Raw genomic sequence first — 22450 nt, forward strand, 5'->3', positions numbered from 1 at the left:
ATGTTAAAAGAGACCTCATAACTCTTTGAAGGAATAGGGAGACCTCATTACCTTGGACTTTACTCTTTCCACATTCAAAGTAATTTCCACTAGCAGCTGAGTGGCTGCCGGTAATGGCAGCTGCATTCCTCCAGCATTACTCCTTCCTCCTGTAAGTGAGCAGGAGAGAGGGGGCCCAGAGCCCACGCCTCAGACAGGAACAGCCACAGCCTCCCTGAGCACATTCGTCAGCAGTTGCTCAGATCCGGGGTGAGTAGGAGGGACACAGAAAGCCACAAACCGTGCCTTTTAGAGAAGGTCCAAATGTACCTCTTCCTAAGTTGGCCAATGTTGAGCTTCCTGTCTGGGGTAGAGGGGTAGGACAGCGGGAAAGGACAGAGACGCAAGCAGGGTTTAGGATGGCCTAGGAAATGCCATTGTCCTGGAGGGTTTGGTGTAACTGCTGGCCCTGGCCATCCCTAGGACAGTGGGAAAGAGATGTGCAGCCCTAGCAGCCAGGAGTAGCAGCAGTGACACTGGGATGCCTTCTTTCTCTAACCCTTTCCTGTTGTGCAGATAGCCAGAGTTGTTTTCAGAGGCAACTATTGTCAGGACTCTGCCCCTTCTCTTTTTCTGCTTCATCTGGTACACTTATTCTCTCTTGGTGTGAGTTTATTTTATACACGGATCATTTGGAAGCACTTAGAGCATAATAATCAGCAGAGAGAGCCTGGGATTGCTAAATTGAATTTATGGAGGGTTTTATTTTTTCCTTTCCTCAAGGATGCCTTAATTAGCCAAAACCAAGTCCAGTCAGTGTACCATTCACCAGGCTACCCAGACACAGCCTCTGCTCAAGCCATACCACACTAGCCTGATTGTCTGCCTAGAGGGAGAGGGGAGGCAGACTTTTTTGCTTCATTCTACTACTCTGGAGCCTTTGGTTAAAGTTATTATCCCCACTGGGGAGCATTTCAGATGAACGCTGCTACCCTGGGTTAGAGGAAGAAGAAAGAGATGAAATATCTTTGTTTCTTCTCCTCTGGTTAGGGAGGACTCAAAGTAATTTCTTTAGAAAAGTTTTGCTCTGTGGACATTTTATGAACTAAAAAACTCTTCCAAATTACTGTGCCTTTACTATATCAAATATTAAGAGCCTTAGGGCTTTTTCTAGGAAAGGCGGGGTTTTCATCTAAGATGGAGGCTGTGGTTTTGAATTTTCTGGAGAAGTTGATGTTGTCTGGTTTGGGCCTATCAGGATTCTAGGTAAGGTGTATTTTGTGGCAGTAGCCCAGTTTTTCTGTTCAGGGGGTCGTATTTGGATTTAGGCAACTTCCTTTCTAGCCCTTGTTTCTGACTGAATGGCTTCCCCTGCATTCTCTCTACCATTCCATCTATCTAAGGCAGAAAGCAAGCATTGTCATCATGGTTTTGCCTGTGGCTCCTTTCCTTAGGATTCTCGGTTTCCCTGTGTGGTAGATGGGACAACGAGACACCCTTAACCTCACTGTATGACTGAGATTGCTGAAAACCAGATGTCATCTTAGCTGAAGTAAAGTGTTCTGTCCAGACATTTCCCTCTTCATTTCAGATCAGTTTAGCAAATACTTGTTGAGCACCAGGCTAGAGAGCTACAGCAAAGAAAGATGTGTAAGTCTCAGAGGCTTGCCCAGTAGGGAACAAGAGCCTGTTTAGAATTCAAGGCAGAGGATGATCAGCCCTAACCCGAGGGTCAGGAGAAATTGGAGGTGGGGGAGCATGGTCCCAGAAGTTGGATGACTGGGAAGGGGAAGAGTTAAGAGAGGCTTGATGGGTTGAGAGAAACTTAAGGGAAGGAACAGCCTGGAACAAAGGCCCTGGGATGGAAAAGGTGCAGCAGGTTTAGGAATTAGGAAATAGTACAGGTTTTATGGCCCCAAAAAGGGCTGGTTCGTAGTCGCCCTGAAAAAGCCTTTGGAAGGAAGGCCTTGGCTGCTTTTTTGAGAATTTCAGGATTAATCATAGCCATCTGAAATCTCACTGACAACACAGAGATGTGACCAGAGCTGTATGTTAACATCCTGAACGTTTTCTTGGCAACAGTATTCTGGAAAAGTGAGAAGAAATGGAAACCTGAACTCAGATGGTGGTAGGGTTAGAAAGTAGAGTCTGTGGGCCTGAGCTCTGGGTGATAAGGGCACTAGTGATGCAGTGACCAGAGGTAAGGCAGCTGTCAGGGGTTCGGGTGTGGTGGGAGGGGATAAGCATTACACTGACATCAGCTGACTTGAAAACTTACCAGCTTCTCAAGCACAGAAGAGTTTAAGACAGGCTTATATTTCCATTACCACTTTTAGGCCTGATTTGGGGCAGGAAGTTGAGGAAGCTTACACTTTTGAGAAGAGAGAGGCCATCTTAGAGTGAGGGAATAGAATTGTGGGGGCATATCCAGCAAGGAAGTTTAGGAACGGTTTTAGTGTGGGGTACGTGGTAGGGTATCAACAAATGATTCAGAGTATGGTAGCTGCATGCCAGGGCCCAACCCAGGTCTGGGCAGCTGCTCCTACACATGTGCGCATCTACATATGCACCCTTGTGCACCCATGCACACCCACACACAAGAAAGCACAGATCCTGGTACCAGGGTCATGCCACCAACACCCTGGAGTCTCTAGAGATCTCTAGAGTGATTATAAGATGTCCCAATGTGTATTGTGCAACTTGTTTATCAAAAGAAATGGTTACCTCAGCCAGCAGAGTCTTTGTGATTTCAGCTTTAAAAGCATTGCTTTGAGGCAGTCACAGTGTATAAAGCTAGTAAGCAAAGGTATGGATATTTTGGTCAGATATACATAGTTCTCTGATTTAATGAAAATAAAAGGAAGCATTTACAGTGCAGTCACTAAAGTTATTTGCCAAACTTGTCCTGTTTGTTCACGTGAAATTATAACATCAGGTGACACACATATGTGATAGTACTGGATTTTTATTTTCATAATTGCCTGTTATGTAAAGGAAATATGAAAGTGAAAACCTGGTTCACTTTATGGGAGAAAAATAAGAATTCTTCATTCTTTAAAAGCATTGTTCTAAACAGAATATTTTCTTCAATTACATATATCCTTTAAATGACTGCTTTGTTTTGTTCGTTTGTTTAATCAGTTTTATGAAATGGCTGCATTGTGAGCAGTTCAAGAGATGATGAATGATATTTTTAGGACATTTTACTCTCCTTAAGATACTCCTGAACTTGATCTATTTATAAAAAGACTATAGTAAATACTTCAAAGTTTTGTGGTGGTTTCTTTTGGGCAGGAGTGGTGATGTACTGTGTGTCTCTGAATATAAGTCAGTGCCAAGATGGGGCCACAGGGCAGTGGGCTCTTTCTTGTGGGGTGTGCGGTATACAGGCTTGACCTTGTTAGCGTAATGTGATGTGAAAGCCTTACCCAAAAAAGGTGATCTTGTATTTGTGTAAGAAAAAAAACACACACCGGTTTATCATCTAAAGTGATGTGTTATGCCAAGAACTATTTTAAGTAACTAACTGCCTTTGGATTAGAATGAGTTGTTTTTCTTTCTCATGAATCTGGAGAGCATGAGTAGTGAAAGACAGTATGAAAATGGAAGATTCTTGGAATAAATTTAAATACTAATTAAATACTAATGCTGGCTTGAGGGTATAGCAACTAATCTTACCAAGAAATGGGAATACATGTAGTACTCTGAGCTACCCTTTGCTCTTCAGATGTTCATTGAGCGTTGGTTTTGTGCCTGGCCCGCACCAAGGCTCCAGGGAACTGAAGAAATCAAATATAGCCCTGCCCTTGAGGATCCTCCAGCTCATGTGAGAGAGCGACCTATTGGCAGACAATTGTGAGACTCTGAAGGAAGGGCGTAAGGGCCACTGAAGATGCAAAAATTAACTCTTCCAAGGGTGGGGATGGGTTTTGCTTTCCTAAAGCAGCACTTCTGGGGCTGGGCCTGGGAAAAGGATAGACTTAGTCAGATGGAAAAGGCAGGGTCCCAGGCCTGTAAAGGTAGGACCTTGTGAGAGGGCGCAGTCTGATCTGCAGAAGGTGAGATGAGACTGGAAAGACAAACAGGGGCCAGACTGTGTTACATCCTCCAGGTAATAGGGAGCCATCAAATGTTGTTGGGCTGAGGAGTGTCATGATTTGGTTCGTATTTTTAAAAATAAATGGTGGTTGCATGCTGGAGGCTCCAAAGGCGGGGAAGTCATGCTTGTATTGCAGAGGCACTAACTGGCATGTGTCTGTCGGTTATGTTCATTTGAAACTTCTTTGTCAGAAATTGCCTGGTATTACTAAGTGTCCACTGGAACCAGGGTTTGCTATCTGACTTCTCACCATGTCCAACGAGCTAGAGACGAGTGCAACTGACAGTCATCCCAACCAACAAGCCACACCAAAAGCACCTTTGAAGGGGAAAAATAAGAAAGGCTCTGAAAAGACAGATGAGTAGATGAGGAGCTCTTGGCCATGTTCAAAGGTGATGCTGTGAAATACAAGGCCAAGCTAATTTACATCGGTGATGTGCCAAATAAGAGAGGGGATAAAATGAGCCAAGATTCTATGATGATACTAAAGAGAATGGTGGCAGCTGCTTGGTCTCAAGGACAGCACAAACAAAAGCCCTGGGTCAACAATTTGCTTTCTGGGGTAAAATGAATTGATAAGAAAATGGGGGTAATAAAACATGAACATGGAGTGAATAAAATTTCTTTCATTGCCCATGATATGACAGACAACTGGGCTTCACTTATATGTGTGGAGGAGAAGGTCAGCACTAGTTGTTGTCCATAAAAACAGGGCAGCAGACTGAGCCATTACTTGTTGATCTTAAGGACCTTTTCCAAGTTATCCATAACGTAAAGAAAAGGGAAGAAGAAGAGAGACTGACGAAGCCAACAAAACAGTAGAGAATAGGAGTGAGAAGTCCTGACTCTGACGTCCAGGCTAACAAAATGAAATTGGGTGTTGACCAAATGAATTTGTTTAGGGACATGTCTACACCTCCTGACCTAAGTAATCCGACAGAAAGCAAAGATATCCTGTTAGTGGATCTAAACTCTGAAATCCACACCAATCAGAATTCTTTAAGAAAATCTGTCCTTAACAAAAGGCATCACCTTCTGCTCTCTTCCTCTATTGAAACGGAGGCATCGTTGCCTGAGAATGCTTTTTCTGCCAATCTCAACTTCTTTACCACCCCTAATCCTGATCCTTTCCAAGACAATCCTTTTGTACAACCAGACCAATCAGCACCCTCTTCATTTGATTCTCTCAAATCTGCAGATCAGAAGAAAGATAATAGGAGTAGCATGTCTACTCCACTGAGTAATGGGCCCCTGAATGGTGATGTTAATTACTTTGGTCAACAGTTTGACCATATCACTAACTGGACTGGCAAACAGGAGGCTCAGGCAGGCCTATTGCCTTTTTCAAGTATGCAAACACAACCAACAGTGAGAACTCAGAATGGGGTATCTGAAAGAGAACAGAATGGCTTCCATATCAAATCCTCCCCAAACCCTTTTGTGGGAAGCCTTCCCAAAGGATTGTCAGTACTGAATGGTGTAAAACAGGACTTGGAGAATCTGTTCAGTTCTCACCACGTGACTTCATAGCCATTATCCCACCTCTACAAAATACCAAACCAGGAAGAGGCAGAAGGACTGCTAAGTCTTTAGCCAGTGACTTGCTGCCATCAGACCTTTTTGCTCCTCCTGTCTCAGAATCTCTGATTTACATTACCTACAGGAAAGCCTGCAACCCCACAGACCAACCCTCTGGATCTCTTCAAAACAAGTGTTCCTACCCCAGTGGAACCCCTTGCGGGTCTAGGTGATGTTTCACTCACACCCCCTCAGGCAGGACTATGGAACCTCCCACCATCTTTAGTCTTCAGTCAACCCCTTCCATGGTTCCAGTAGCTAGTATAGGTGGTCAGCCTTCAGGATTTGGCCAGCTGCTTATTTTTGGCTATTCCAGGTTCGAACTAGGTTTCATCCTTTGCAGCTTCAACTTCCCCTCCAGCCCCTGCTGTTTGGGGCCTTTTAGCATCCGTGGCAGCTAATTCTTGACCGCCTTGGGAATCCTTTTCAGAGCAATATTTTTCCATCTCCTGCTGTGTCAGCCCAGTCTCCTTCTTGGCCCCCTCTCTCTTGGGCATTCTCCTCAGCCACCTCCCAGAACTGCTGCTGCGCAAGATATCTCCAATGATGATGCCTTTACTGCAAGAAGTTAAGGAAGTGAAAGAAATGTTTAAGGACTTCCAACTATGGCAGCCACCTGTACCTGCAAGGAAGGGAGAGCAGACTTCCTCTGGGACTTGCAGTGCCAATTATTTTCACAGCAAAGTTGGCATTCCTCAAGACCATGATGACTTTGCTAATCAACTATTGAGCAAGATCAGTGACCAAAGCCAGCTCCCATGCAAGGTGCCCTGCCAGTTAACAAATCTGCATTTGAGAACCCTTTCTCTAAAGGTTCTTTCATTTCATCACCACAAGCCCCTATAACTCCTCAACCCATAGTTCCTGATATATATAGCAATCCTTTTGGAAATCCATTTGTATAACTTCTGAACTTGGTATGCTGTTGATCCAGAGGAACAAAAAGATTGGCTTTTATAGTACTAAAGAACAAAGCTAATAGCCAGATGTATCCTGACTTCTGCTCTTGTTCCAACTGTCTAGAACAAGACAGCTGTCTAGGTTAAAGATAAACTGAATCTATGGCTTTAAATTAAGATGCTAAGCTCTCTAGCTTAAATGTAAATAAAGTCATTTCCCTACTTGAACCCTAGTTTATTGAGTCCCTAGAGCCTTCTGAAACACTCCTTCCATGTACCCTGTGGTGGGGAGATCTGGCCACCACAGACCCTTCAGATCCTACTGTTTAGAATAAATTTTCAAATCCTTACCATTCAGAGTTGTTTGGAGTTCTATTTTAGAATATAAAATCTAAAGACAATAGTAGAACAAGGCACCTTTTAAAAGAAATCTTGCTTCAGACCATCAAGGAGAATTTTTAAACTAAAACTGAAGCAAGACTAGCTTCTCTTTAGTACTCTGAATCTAACAGATGGCTTCTCGTCTTTCCAAAGCTCAAATTTCTCCCCAGGCAAAAGCGTCCTTTTCCCACCTCTTGCTAACTATTGCAAATGAGGGGAAGGCTGGTGCCTCTTCTCTTCTTTGCCCTCTGATTCTCTTTTTCATCATTTTTGCTCCTGAGTTCATACAGTGTTACCTCTCTTTCACGTGCTAGAGGGTTGTAAGGGAGAAAGAACTCTTAAGGAATCACAAATCTGGACCCTCTCTACCTTCTCAGTGATTAGAATTGCAAATGCATACAACCTTTATCCTTTCTATGGAATAGAAGATCATCTTCCTTGAGCTGAAGTTCTAGGAGAGCAGTTAATGTTGATGAACAACTGAAGTCAACTCAGCAGTAAAGAACTGAGTTTCGTAGAACAACCCATCACAAAGCTAAGTGATTGTGTCAAGCATATGAGGTGCATATTTGGGGTCATAATAGCCCTTTGTCAAGTACGTGAAAAACTTTCTTAAAGCTACAGTCTTATAATAAATAGTAGGTAGGTAAGTGAAGAAAAAACAGTTTAACAGGTATTTTATTGTCACTTAAATCTAATGTCTGCAATATTTTTTCCACGCATAAGTGTGGAAACTTTCCCAGTTCATTTTCAGTCCTACTGTTAACACAGTTCTAAAGAGTGTGTTCTTGCCAAAATGAATTTTTTAAATATTGGGTTTCTAAACGTTCTTTCTTAACTCTCAATGCTAAGGTTAATCAACCACATATAATGTTATTTTTTGGTGGAAGAAGAGGATGACTGCTAGGGGTCTGAACAAGATGGTGACTCATGAACCTCTATTGATTAGCTCAAACTAGATCAAGCTAAAAGTCCTGAGGTTAAATGTTTAATGGTAAGAACCAAACATGTATGGCATAACTTTCTATCCAGCTTCCTATTCAGTCACTATAAACACAGACTTAACAGAGCATTTTAATTGTCCAAATACTGAATATGTGAAACTGGACGTATCTATATCTAGATAATTGAATTTTTGAAAGTGGTATTTAGTCACACAGCTGTTTTGTATGTTCTTATTTTCTCTTGTGTACTTTTCTGTATACAAATCTATAAATTTATTCATTTTAATAAACTAAATGACAGGGGAAAAAATAGTGGCAGCGTAGAGGCTCAGTTAAGGTAATAGAGAGAAATTGATGGTCTGTGACTTTTCGATGTCCTGAATTAAGGCAGTGATTGTGAGGGTGGGAAGGAAGGGTCTGCTAAGTGATGCTGAAGTCAGAGCTGGCTGGCTGTGAAGCCTGTGGTGACAGAGGATCAGCTGAGGGTCACCTGAGTTTTCTGACTTGAGGATGCCATTAACCTAGAGGGAGCATTACAGGAGGGGGAAGCCTGGAAGGAAGGTTCAGTGGATGAGTAAGGTTTAGACCAGGCTGGCTTCATAGCCCCCTAAGGCACGAGTTTGTTTGGAAACATGAATGCTATGAAATATTTTGATCCACTCATTGGGAGTTTGGGAAGTTTTTAGACTATCAGTTGTAGTTAGAGTGAAAAGAGAACACATAGTATGTGGGAGTTTTAAATATTTTTGGGAGAACACACTCAACTGGGACATGAGAGATTTAAATTCTGTTCTTGGTTCTTTGACAACCTGCATGTAATGCTCATAGGTGAGCTGCTTCTCCTCTATGGACTTCCTCCTTTCATCTGGTAGTCTAAGATGGCCCTGAGATTCTTCCCCTCTCTAAAACCTGGCTTCATTACTTGGTAGTAGAGTGACATGTTCGGACATCTTTCTTATTTGTAGGTTTTGATGATACAGCTTATTTGAGGCCGTCCTGTCCAGGCTTCCTTCTTGTGAGTCAGACTAGGCTGCTCTCCACGCCCGAAGGCTCTGAGGGCTCTCCCTCCGTCAGCCCCATGCATCTCACCAACTACTTTCTGTGTTTCAGATCACCGAAGTGGCCTTGGAGTACAACAATTGTCATGGAGACCAGGTGGTGGAGCGCCTCCTGCAGCACCTGCGGCGGGTAGATGCTCCTGTGTTCCAGCCTCTGGCACCAGAGACCCAAGCCCAGATGCCAGACCCACCGCTCATTGCCACATCCCCCTGCTGCAACACTGTGGTACTGCCCCAGTGGCACGCCATCTCCAGGACCCACAATGTCTGTGAACTGTGTGTCAACCAGACTGCCGGGGGCATCAAGCCGAGTTCGGTCAACATGCCACAGTGCAGCTTTTTCGAGATGGCAGCAGCTCTGGATTCTTTCTACCTCAAGGAGCAGACTTTTTATCATGTGACATCAGACAGCATAGAATGCAGCAATTTTTTAAGTTCCTATAGCCCTTTCAGCTACTACACTGCATGTTGCAGGACCATAAACAAGGGCATAACGGGCTTCATTGATTCTGAACAGGATGTCTTTGAAGCCCCGGCCATTGCATTTTCTTCCCTTGAGGAGAAATGTGAGGTTGCTCCCCAAAGCCCCATTCCTCACATTGAGGAGAACAGGTATCTCTTTCCTGAAGCGGGTGTGAATAGCACAGACTTCACAGGCCTGAGCTGCAGAACCAACAAGACCCTGAACATCTACCTTTTGGATTCAAATTTATTTTGGTTGTATGCAGAGAGGCTGGGTGCTCCAAGCTCCACTCGGGTGAAAGAGTTTGCCGCAATTGTTGATGTGAAAGAAGAGTCTCACTATATCTTGGACCCCAAGCAAGGGCTTATGAAGTTCACCCTAGGTACCGTTGGCAGCTTAACTTCCCCAAACGTGATAAGTTTCGCTTAACTTGACATAGGGAACCTTTATTCAGATATCTCTTACACTTGGCCTTGGGGATGATGCCCACTCTTTAGCTCATTTTATCTTTAGATTTGATCTCAATATTTTTAAAGTAGCCAATTTAGCCAAATAGGACAGAAACTTCCTAACTGCAGATGTTGGATACTTGCTGTTAGCCCTTGAGAGAGTGAGAATCCTGCTTTCAAGCAGCTGTGGTCAGTGGGGCCACTATGACAGGCCTTGGTGGTGGGGAAATCCCAGGGGACTGATGACTGGGTGTCCCAACAGCAACTTCATTCTAAAGGAACTTAAGCAGAAGGCAGTGAAAAACAGTACTGCCTTTCCAACCTTTTTAAAAGAAAAAACTTTTTTTTTTTTTGAAGTAACTTCAAACTTCTAAGACAGTTGCCAAATAATACAAACTCCTTCCAGAGAATTCTACCATATTCTTACCTGCCCAAATATCCAGATATACCTGTTAAAACATTTTGCCAACTTTGTTGTATCATTCTCTCTGTCTACTTGACATTTGAGACCAGGTTGCACAAACCATACTCCTTGAACACATAATACATCCATGTACATTTCCTACAAACAGCATAGTCACTTTTGTATCACCTTAGCAAGTTCAAAAAAAATGTATAGTTTCAAGTTATTAAGTTCAGGAAATTTATATGTTCCAATAATATCCTTTTGAACCTTTTCTATTACTAGATCCCATCCAGGATCATATATTGCGTTTAATTGTCATTATCTCTTTAGTTTCTTTTTTTGTAAATATGGATATATATACAACATAAATCTTCCCATCCCAACCCCTCCTGTTTTCATTTGCCAACAGGCTGCCAATGCAAAGTACCAGAAGTCTGTTAGCTTTTCTAATGGGGGTTTATTTGGGATAATAGCTTATAGTTCCAAGGCCATGAAATGTCCAAAATGAGGCATCAGCAGAGATGCTTTCTCACCAAAGTTGTCTACTGTTGATCCTGCTGTTGTTGCCATATGGTTAAGCAAGACAGCCTCCTATTTCTGCTGGGGTCCCTGCCTTCCCTTCCAGAATCTACCATCTCTTGGAACTCAGCTGTGAGCAACCAGACATAGGACTTGTGTCTCTCTGAGCCTCAGATCTTTGAACCTTGGGCTTCTGCTTTCTTGCAGCTCTGTCTCACACATGGCAGAATCAAATATGGCAGCCCCCTTTTCCTGTGTCTGTCTCTCTGTCTCCCTCTGTATCAGACCCAACAAGGTGAAGATTCAAGCTGGTTCACACCTCACTGATGTAGTCCAAGCAAAAGCCCTGAAGCGATTTTATCAAGCAATGTAATTAAATGCCCTTAAACTGAATTTAATGTAATCAAAAGGTATTATACCCATTGTAACAGAGTAGTTCAAAACATAATCTTTTGATTTTGGGGATTCACAAAATATTTTCAAACTGCCACACCTCCCAAGCATACCAGTCAGGGGGATTCATCACATTCACAGTGTTGAAGTATCTTAACCACTGTCCTTCACTAGAATTTTGCCTTCACTCCAAACAGAAATCCTATACTCATTTTGTATTAATTCTCCATTGCTCCTGCCCTGCCCCATCCCAGTGATCCATGCACTACTGCTGAATTTTTGAGTTTGCTTATTCTCCATTTTCTCTACAGCGACTATGGGGCTTAAATTTAGCATCCTAAATCTATCCTAACAAACTCATTTGCTTTGATACCATCTTAACTTTGATAGTATACATAAACAATATTCCTATACCCCTCTGTCCCCCCCCACCCTTTTATAGTTCTTGTCACAAATTACATGTTTATACACTGTGAGTCCAAAACTACTGATTTATCATATTTTATGCATTTGCCTTTTAGAGCCTGTAGAAAGTAAAAAGTGGAATTACATATCAAAAGTACAGTAGGATTGATATTTATATTTACTCATGTTGTTACCCTTACTGGAATGCTTTATTTCTTTAATCATCTTCAATCTATTGTCTTTTGTCCTTACCTTTCAACTTGCGGAATGCTCTTTAGCATCATGTTGGGTCAGTCCAGTGGTGACTAAGTCCCTCAGCTTCTTTGTTTTTTGGATTTTTTTTTTTGAAGTACCGGTGCTGGGGATTGAACCTAGGACCTTGTATGTAGGATGCCGGCACTCAACCACTGAGCCACATTGGCTCCCCTAAGTTGTTTTTTTTTTTCATTTGTTTGCTTGTTGTTTGCTTTTTTGTTTTTAGGAGGCACTGGGAACTGAATCCGGGACCTCCTGTGTGGGAAACAGGCACTCAACTGCTTGAGCCACATCTGATCCCATCCCTCGGCTTTTGTTTTCCTGGGAATGTCTTAATCTTTCCCTCATTTTTGAAAGACAGGTTTTCTGGATACATAATTCTTGGGTGGCAGTTTTTTGCTTTCAGCACTTTAAATGTGTCTTCCCACTGCCTTCTTGCCTCTGTGGATTCTGATGAGAAATCAACACTTAATCTTATTGAGGCTTCCTTTTTTGTGACACATTGCTTCTCTCTTACAACTTTCAGAATTCTCTATCTTTGGCACTAGACAATTTGATTATATGGCATGACATGGGTCTAACTGGGTTTATCCTGTTAGGAGTTGATTGAGCATCGTGGATTTATATATTCATGTCTTTTATTAAATTTAGGAAGTTTTCAGCCATAATTTCTTTGAACATTCTCTCTGCCCCTTTCTCTCTTTTTTCTCCTTCTAGGATACCCACAATGTGTACATTGGTTCTCTTGATGGTGTTCACAGGTTCCTCAGGCTTTGTTCACTTTTCTTCATTCTTTCCTCTTCCGCTCCTCAGACTGAAGGATTTCAGTTGACTTATCTTCAAGTTCACTGATTCTTTCTTCTGCCAGCTCCAATCTGCTATTGAAGCCCTCTAGGGACTTTTAAAATATTTGTTACTGTGATCTTCAGCTCTGTTTGGTTCCTTTTCATAATTTTCATCTTTCTATTGATACTCTTTGTGTTCATCTCTTTTCCTGTTTTCCTTTAGTTATTTGTCCATATTTTCCTTCAGCTCTTTGAGCATAATTAAGACAATTTTCTTTTTCTTTTTTTTAAAGATTTATTTATTTATTTAATTCCTCCCCTCCCCCAGTAGTCTGTTCTCTGTGTCTATTTGCTGCGTCTTGTTTCTTCTGTCCACTTCTGTTGTCGTCAGCGGCACCGGAAGTGTGGGTGGCGCCAGTCCCGGGCAGGCTGCACTTTCTTTCGCGCTGGGCGGCTCTCCTTACAGGGCGCACTCCTTGCGCATGGGGCTCCCCTATGCGGGGGACACCCCTGCGTGGCAGGGCACTCCTTGCGCGCATCAGCACTGCGCATGGGCCAGCTCCACACGGGTCAAGGAGGCCCAGGGTTTGAACCGCGGACCTCCCATGTGGTAGACAGACGCCCTAACCACTGGGCCAAGTCCGTTTCCCAAGACAATTTTCAAATCCTGTCTGGTTTGTCCCAGGCCTGGTCATTCTCATTGATCATGTCTAATGCTTTAATTTTCTACTTCTCCTGGGCCATCCCTTTCTGTTTCTTTATGTTTTTGTTATCTTTGTTGAAACCTGGACATTTTGATATTTTAATGGAATTTAGGCTCTGAGGCTTCAATTCCTTGAGCTTGCATCCATCTAGTGTTATGACAGAGCTTTCCTTGAATGCCAGGAATATGCCAAAACACACACACACACACACACACCTTTCCCAGTCTTTGCAGATTGACCTGTTGAGTGTTCTCTGCTTCCAGCTTATCTATACCATGAGTTTGGAGAATAGTTCCTGGCTATAGCTTCGGTGCCTTCCTGGTCCTTTCTGTGCATATGTCTTGTCTTGGGCATGTGCATTTGGCCCTAGGAATGCCCCTGTTTACATGGGTCCAAATGTCCCTTCTTCCCTAAGGAGCAGTTTCCTCACAGTCCAGGGCAGCAACCAGCAATCCCTCACCCCTTGCAGTCGCTTGACTGCTCTCCTACAGCATTTTGTGGAAGAGTTCTGTGAGCTGTCTTCTACATGCAGGGCAAGTTCTGGGCCAGTCTTTCAGGTCACCACTAGAAGGATTGAGACAGGCGTACATGCTCCCAGTATGTGCATGAGGGTTACTCAGCTCCCCCAGAACTAGAACCAGATATTTGCACTGGGAGCACAGGCTGGCTCTGTGCTGAGCCAGTGAGGGGTTGGAGAGGGGCCAGCCAGCCAGGGCACCACCAGATCCTGCCACTTTATGTAGCCTTTTTCTTGATTCGGTGCTTGCCCTGTTACTGCAGTCCTTTAACGGATTTTTGGAGCTTTCAGAAAGATGTTTCTGCCAGTTCTCATGTGATTTGAAGCTTCTGTGGAGACATGGAGTCCCAAAACCGTCTTGATAACGGCTGATATCAGGGAAGAGGGCTCTGAGTCCTTCTCCCCTCCCTTTTTTCATAGTTTTAGATGTATAAGTATCAAGGCCACCATCTCTAATTTGTTCTGCTGTTGTAAAGCCTGTCGACCTTGGGTGCCTAGATTGTAAAAATAAACAAGTGGCAAGTTGCAAACCAATAGAAATTGCTTTGGGGCGTAAGGCCCATTATGGGAGCACCCAAGAGCTGGCCCTTGGGGCTTGACAGCAGCAGTGAAGTAACCCATGCTGTCTAGTTCTAGGGCTTTGCTCATACCTTGATGCACACAAAAGGAAGTGAGAATTCAAAAGTCGCCTTAATTCAGCTGCATTGGAAACGGGGGAGTGGGAGGGAGGATTGCAGTCACTGCTTGCTAGTTGGAGAAGGAGGAATTCAGTAGGGAAAGAGACTTTACTTTCAAGTTTTACAGAGTATGTATGAAAGCAAGAGTAAACTCAAAATCCTTAAGTCCTTTTAGCAGTCTTCATTTAAATTCAGGTGAAGCTTGTTTCTTATATTAGACTCATTTGTTAAAAGATTTCAACATGTAAATGTTAAGTTTTCCATAGTAAGTTGTATATTATAAACACTAGGGCTTCTCTATTTAAGTGTTTGTTGGATTTTTCTGAATTTCATTCAGTAATACTCAAGCATTCAATGAGATCGTAATGTGTTCACTTTGAATTGAAGGATAATCTGAAAGAAGCCTTCCTCAGATTTCTTTCAGTTTTCTATATCTACTCTGAAATGTCCATCTCACCTATTCTTGTCCTATAATCGGTGACAGAATTTGCAGTAGTCCTTGTAAGAAAAACACCTACTTTGTAACGTTGGAGAGTTGACTCTTAAGTCATCTGTCTCTAGGACAAATTCAGAGTTTAGGCTTCATTTAGGTTAGGAAATAATTCTTGGTTTTCTGTTTCAAAAACATAGTCAACCAAGTGAAATTCAGATGCTCATAATGAATTCTCTTTAGTATTCACATGCCATTCTTCACTTCCTCCTTCCCCTGCAGAACATTGCATTGTTCATTAGAACCTCAGAGTGGAGGTCGTCAGAAGACAGAAAAAGAAGTAAAACTCATGTTAGTGTGCCTTCAGATGAGGCAAAGGAATCTGAAGGTAGTAGAGTTTATGGGGAGGGTGAAACTGTTGGTTCAAGTTAGGTTTTAGCATTTTTTGTGGGTTTTGTTTATATATTTTTCCACTAAATATAATTGAGTTTATTTTCCTCATCATTTTTAAAGAGGAAGTTGAAGAAGTTTAATAACGGGGAAAAAAAAAACATAGCTCCTTGTCCTCACATTCATGAGCATCAGACACCTTCCACTTTTCAGCAGGTTGTGCCAGTTTTGCATTTGCTGTTATGTTTAAAGGTCTCAGTAGTATAGATTGAATTCCCTTAAAGATCCTGGCATGTTGATGATTCTCACATGATTCTCACTTTGTGTCTATTTGTGGACCAGTCCTGTTAGAAAAGAAGAGGATGGAATTCCTAGTCTGTGAATATTGGTGCACCTAACATTTTGTGGTGTTGCATTATCTAAATTACCGCTCACTGAGCTATACTAAACCTGGTGCCCCATTGGCTGCCTTGGTCAGGGTTTGGCTGTAGGTGAAAGTGTTAAAAATGTGAGCCTGTGAAACCATTCCAGTTGTTGAAATGTAGGTTTTAAAGTAGGCCAGCTCCTCTCTTTGTACCAAGAGAAGAATTGAACTCATTTTCTCTTTATTTTTAGAGTCTTTTATTCAAAACTTCAGCGTTCTCTACAGTCCCTTGAAAAGGCATCTTATTGGAAGTGACTCTGCCCAGTTTCCTTCTCAGCATTTAATCACTGAGGTGACAACTGAAACCTTTTGGGAAGTAGTCTTTCGAAAACAGGTATGGAGTCATGAAGAGGCAAAAATCAAGCCTCTACCTCTAATAAAATTATTTCCAAAGCTGTAATTGTTTGGGTGAGCAGTTGGTTGGTGTTGTTTTTAATAGTACAAGTTTTCACCTTTTAGCGACTTTTTTAAAAGATATTGCTTTTATTCTCTGATGGCAAATTACCTTTACATAAAGTTACTTCCAGCACCAGAAGGCCAAACTGACTAGTAATGTTTTTTATTAACCACATGACAGTCTTTTATTGCAGAACATGAGTGAATTAAATGGTGATTTTTAAATTATAGAACATCTTTACAAGTGTACATAATTGGAAAAATGTAAAGGTTAACATTTTAATTGTCATCTCTACATAAGCAGCATTTATTGAATGCCTGCTGGGTTCTGAGCGCAGCAAGGGAAGGCAGAAGAGCCGGCTGGCAGGTGGAAGTAACTCCCATCTTCCCCTTCCCACAGGATGTTTTGCTGCTTTATTATGCACAGTGGTGTGGCTTCTGCCCGTCTCTCAATCACATCTTTATCCAGCTAGCTCGTCTCCTGCCGGCGGATACCTTCACGGTGGCAAGGTAGGGAAGCTTGTTCTGCAGCACTTCGGGCTGTGTGCCTGTCGTCACTCTTAGAGTTTAACCATATGGTTTGCGAGGGTCTGCCCAATTGCCTGTTAACTTTGGGCACAATTTAATCACCAGGTTTCAACCTTGTTGAAACCAAAGTTTTCCTGATGGATTTTGAGTCTTCTTTCCATGTCATTAAGCATATTCAGCCCTGATTGAATTCATGGGCAAATACGTACATTTCTGTGGGAGGAGCACTGACCTGGGGACCAAGACAGCCACCAGTGGCCAGCTCTTGGAACGCCATGGGAAGGGGTGCCCCCTGCAGTCGTCTGGCACTGGGGCCCAGCCCAGCAAGAGGCAGCCAGTCCGTGCCTGGAGAGCTGCCAACCAACCCTAGGACTTCTCTGCACTGGGCCCTATTTCCTCCTCGGTGATCAAAGTAAGAGGAAGGATTGGTTGATAGGCAGATGTTTTTTAAATAGTTTTTTGGAGGGAAAAGAAGGATCAAATAGTTTTTGGTTGAGGTGGTAGGCAATTTTAGGGGAAAACTTGTTTTGATTTAAGCTCTATCTTCTCATCCTCCCAGAAAAACTCCAGATAAAGTTAAATATAAAAAATCAAATCAAGAGGTGTAATATGGGGACATTTTCAGAACTTGGAATTGACCTGAATGACTGCAATGACAGATACAGGCCATTGTATATCCTGCCATGACCTACAAAATCAAGTGGAAGAGAGTGTAAACTACAATGTAAACTGTAATCCATGCTTAGTGGCAATGCTCCAAAATGGGCCCATCAACTGCAATGAATGTACCACACTGATGAAAGAAGTTGTTTATGGGGGGGGGGGGAGAATGGGACATGTAGGAACCCCTTATCTTTTTTCTTTTTTTTTTTTTTCCCCCTCCCTTGCCACTTTTTTGCTTAGTGTCTGCTCTCTGTGTCCATTCACTGTGCGTTCTTCTGTGTCTGTTTGTCTCCTTTTGTTGCATCATCTTGCTGTGTCAGCTCTCCACGGGCGCCGGCCGTCAGCTTTCCGTGGGTGCAGGCTGCCTTCACAAGAGGTCCTGGGACATGAACCCAGGGCCTCCCATATGGTAGATGGTAGCTCAATAGATTGAGCCACATCTGCTTCCCCCCTTATCTTTTTTATGTAACATTTTATGTGATCTTAGTATCTTTTAAAAATAAAAGAAAAATATTTTTTTAAAAAATCAAATCACAGCAAAAATAGCAGAAAATAGAATATTAGATTTGCTAGTTCCATTTCTAAAAGAAACATCCCAAAGTTGAAGCAGTGGAAAAATTGATAAAACAGATTCCATTAGAAAAATGTGCAATGAAAACAAGAGACTGAAAAAATGGACAATAACTGTATTTTATAGCATATGTATTTCACCTAATTTAAGTGTTATTATAAGTAGGAAGTGGGTGTGGTTCAAGCGATTGGGCTCCCGTTTACCATATGGGAGGTCCAGGATTCAATTCCTAGGGCCTCCTGATGCAGGCAAGCTGCCTGTGTGGAGTGCTGACCTGTGCAGCATGCTGGCCCATGCAGGAGAGCTGGCCCACATGGAGAGCTGGCGCAGCAAGATGACACAACAGAAAGAGACACAGAGGAGAAACATTAAGAGACATGGCAGATCAGGGAGCTGAGGTGGCACAAGAGATTGAGCACCTCTCTCCCACTATGGAAGGTCCCAGGATCGGTTCCCAGTGCCACCTAAAGAGAAGGCAAGCAGACATGGAAGAACACAAGTGAATGGACACAGAGAGCAGACAGCAAGTGCAAAACAACAAGGGGGGGGATAAATAAATAAATCTTTTAAAAAAATAAATGTTGAAAGTAATAATAACCAAATTTGAGGAGTTACTATGCTGAGAGATTTTTTAATATACACATTATCTGACTTAATCCTAACACTGCTCTGTAAGGCAGGTATAATTATCACCCTCTTTTTAGTAATGAGGAAACTGTCACAGAAAGGTAAATGACTTGCCCAAAGTCACACAGCCTGCAAGTGATGGAACCAAGATTCAAAATAAGGCATTCCTACTCCAGACCCTGTGAAATTAAGGTGACTTAAGAAACAGCTGGGAAGGGCTTCAGTGGGAACAGAGGAGATGGACTGGTTTTTCATATAAGTAGAGAATAAACAAGGAAATTATCATCTAATAAATGCAAATGAAAGCAGTAACAAAATATCATTTGCACTAATAGAAATGTTTTTAAGTGCCAGAATTTTGTCTTGATAAAGGGAAGTTAGCACAGTCGGCTATACCTATTGTAATCAGTAAATTGGCATAACCCTTTTGGAAAACATTTTAGCAATAGCTGCAAGAAATGACAAAAAAAGATTATCCATTTTTGACCCAGTTATTTTCACTTCAGGAAATTAAGGAAATAGGAATTCAAGAGATGCATGAGCTAGTCATTTTGGCATTATCTGAATCCAGCAGTAGGAGATCCCTTAAGTTAATTATGGTTGGGCGTTTGATGGGATTTTATCCATCCATTAAAATAATGCTTTTCATACAATTATTTGAGAAGAATAGAGTATGAGATATTTGATTACAGCTTTTAAAAATATGTATGCATCTAAACCAAGCCTGAATGAGAATCCCAAAATGAAGGTTCAGGGTAGCCCAATGGAATTGTGAATGGACTTTTACAATCTTTTAATTTTACAGTTTGGTCTTTCTTCGAAGTAAAAATTAGGAGAAAAGAAGTGTTACAGAATGTGGTGCTCAACACCACTTATTTAAAAAATGGAAATCTCTAATTTTTAAATAGGCTGTCACAGTGAGGAGTGCCATTTTGTTAATAAAGCTGTGTATAATCAGTTTATTTTGGTAATGCCATTTTTTAAATGAGTTTCATCCTTTTAGACAGATACATGGCAGTGACCTCTACCCACCCAATTCCCAATTATACTGTATGAAAACTTGTGTCCAGGTCATGATTCCAGACACATCTGTCTTCTGTATTTGCTGTTTGTGAGCATTGGCACTCTTGAAGCCCCTCAGCCCGGCAGCCCTTCCGCAGGGATGCACACTTGCTCCGTGTTCATCGGCAAGTGCCTGGGAGCCTTGCCGCATCCCAGCGCAGTGCCAGCTGCTGGAGGGGCAAACCCCCAGAGCAGTTGCAGTTAATTTGGTAGTAATTGAGAACAGGTGGGTTGACATAGTACGATAAAATTTTCTGCTTTAGAAAATAAATGTAAAATCGGACTTAAAAATATTGTTTTTACACACACACATACTTTTTTGGACCTCTGTCCAAATTTACAAAATATGGAATAGGGTATAATTTTTCTTTCCCAGGTTCTTCCATCTTCAGAGAGGCTTGGTATGTATTATAGCTCAGGTATATTGAGTTCTTTTCTTTTTCTAGAGCTAATTCAAGGAATAAAATCCTCAGCCAGATCCTACCAGGTGAGTGAGGCATTTTTTGGCAGTGCATTTTTACTTTCAGAATGTCACATTACCACTCAGCTTGTTGGCGGGGACATTGCACATCCTGGAAGTCTCAGGAAAGGGCCAGGCACTGCCGGCCTCAGGAAATGCTCCTGGCCTCCACCTGTCAGAGAAGATTCAGGTTGGGCTTTCTTGGGCTGATCTTTAACTTTTCTCTTATTTCCCTTTGCCTTTGCCAGGATTGATGTCTCTCAGAATGATCTTCCTTGGGAATTTATGGTTGACCGTCTTCCTACTGTCTTATTTTTTCCCTGCAACAGGTAATGCTGGATTTTTTCTGTATTGGGCAAATGGAATTCTTTTGTAGAGGTCTGAAAACAAAATGTGTTTAAAGCACTTCACAGAAATGAAATGTAAATCATGATGCTTATTACAAAACTACTCAGAGTAAAATGTATTTTTAAAATGTGCTCTCAAGGACAAAGGATAAAAGGGCTCTGGTGTCAGAATGTCATATGTAGTGTGGAGTTTTTGTGAGAAATCTGCTTTCTCCAGGCTTGGTTTTCACATGGACGGTAATGTGGCCCTCAGAACTCATCTCTTGGCCTCCATGAGCATGCAGTGGATGCACAGATAACCGGAAAGGGGCCCGCATTTCTGTGGGAACAAATAACAGCTCATCTGTTGCGCCTTCAGGGGTGCCAAGCCCTGTCTGCGCAGGCTTTTTACATGCATCCTATCTCATGTCCTCACAACCGCCACCTCACCCATGTGCAAGAAAGAAATAGCAGCTTTCTTTAACCACAGCACCTTCCTCCCTAGGATTCAAGGACCCTTGAAAAGGAGCTTTCTCCCCGAGTGTGCAGACTTTTGTGAATGCCATGGGTTGTACACCTTGGTCTTCTCCTAATTGCCTAAGTCAGTCCCAAGTTCAGTTCTTATAGCAACTACCCCGAAAGCCCCAGCTAGCAGAGACTGGACAGTAGCAAGGGAGAAGCAGGCTTTGCAATTAATGAATGTGGTTGCTAGTGTTTCTGGAGAAAAGGAACTCTTGGCCCCTTTTAACAGATTCCTTTTTTATTATTGTTATTTTTAACAAGGGTGAATACTGCTGGAGACCCAGTCACATTGCTTTGGCAGGATCTGCTTTGCAGGGAAAAGCATTCACAGGACTCTTTTAGTTGGGTCCCCAACTCAAATGTATGACGTTTGCTGTTTTAACTTCCTATACTTACTTTTGCTATTCTTTTTTTTTTTTTTTAAAGATTTATTTTTATTTATTTAATTCCCCTCCCCTCTCCCGGTTGTCTGTTTTCTGTGTCTTTTTGCTGCGTCTTGTTTCTTTGTCCGCTTCTGTTGCCGTCAGCGGCACGGGAAGTGTGGGCGGTGCCATTCCTGGGGAGGCTGCTCCCTCCATCGAGCTGGGCGGCTCTCCTTACAGGCGCACTCCTTGCGCGTGGGGCTCCCCTACGCGGGGGCACCCCTGCGTGGCAGGGCACTTCTTGCGTGCATCAGCACAGCGCATGGGCCAGCTCCACACGGGTCAAGGAGGCCCAGGGTTTGAACCGCGGACCTCCCATGTGGTAGACGGACGCCCTAACCACTGGGCCAAAGTCCGTTTCCCCCTACTTTTGCTATTGCAGCCACTGCTATATTTTGCATGTTTCTTTAGGAGATGCTTCCTTCCTATATCAAATCATTTCCTTGGTTTTTGCTCTTTATCTCAAAGAATTTTTGCTGGAATACTTCCTGTGATATAGGGTCTTGTCGAATGTTGCGATAAGCCTTTTTCTTTCTAAGAAGTGTTTCAGTTGCGACATAGTCAAGGAACCGTGGACAGTAACACTAACAATTTCATCTGTGTGGGACAAAGGTTGGGTATGTAGTTTAATGAAGGGTAATTTTAGAATTCCAAACATACTTTGAAGGAGTGGATTTTCAAAAGTGATATTAAAACCATAGCACCCAGCACATGCTTTTGCACGAAGTTCTCAGCAACTGGAGTGAATGGATATATAGTGAGAGGGACAGAAGAGAGGGAGAGATGGGCAGGAGATTGTATGTGTGAGGACCTGAGTCCGGGTAGGGTGACTTTCCTTCGCCAGCTGCCTGGTGTGACAAACAGGACCTCGTGCTCCAGATACCACGTTGGGCAGTCCCTGCAGCCCCTTCCTATTTTCCTTAAATTGGAAAGGTCAAGAATATAAATACTGAATATGAGAAGGCCGTCCTGTTTTCTTTTAGTGGAAAGAGCACAGTAAATCAAAGTGTTATTGCTTATGTCTATAAATTAGCATAGAATTTTTCTTATTTCCCAAAAAATAAATGGTCGTCAACAGTGAAGTAAGCTAATTACTAGTTGGTCCAAAGTGAACGTTT

At 42.5% G+C, this 22450-nt stretch overlaps 1 protein-coding gene and 1 pseudogene across 1 annotated transcript in view; both read left to right on the top strand.

Moving 5' to 3' along the window:
• On the top strand, positions 1 to 8984 carry LOC111764702 (disabled homolog 2 pseudogene; annotated as a pseudogene).
• TXNDC11 (thioredoxin domain containing 11) overlaps positions 1 to 22450 on the top strand; it is a 96892-nt gene that overhangs the window by 69865 nt on the left and 4577 nt on the right. Inside the window, exons 8-11 of the mRNA XM_058286462.2 lie at positions 8991 to 9783; positions 15947 to 16089; positions 16552 to 16661; positions 20311 to 20391. Of these exons, the coding sequence (XP_058142445.1) occupies positions 8991 to 9783; positions 15947 to 16089; positions 16552 to 16661; positions 20311 to 20391 (1127 nt within the window). The remainder of the gene's footprint in view (positions 1 to 8990; positions 9784 to 15946; positions 16090 to 16551; positions 16662 to 20310; positions 20392 to 22450) is intronic.

This window comes from Dasypus novemcinctus, chromosome 23, assembly GCF_030445035.2.
Source record: "Dasypus novemcinctus isolate mDasNov1 chromosome 23, mDasNov1.1.hap2, whole genome shotgun sequence".
In the NCBI taxonomy this organism is placed as follows: domain Eukaryota; kingdom Metazoa; phylum Chordata; class Mammalia; order Cingulata; family Dasypodidae; genus Dasypus; species Dasypus novemcinctus.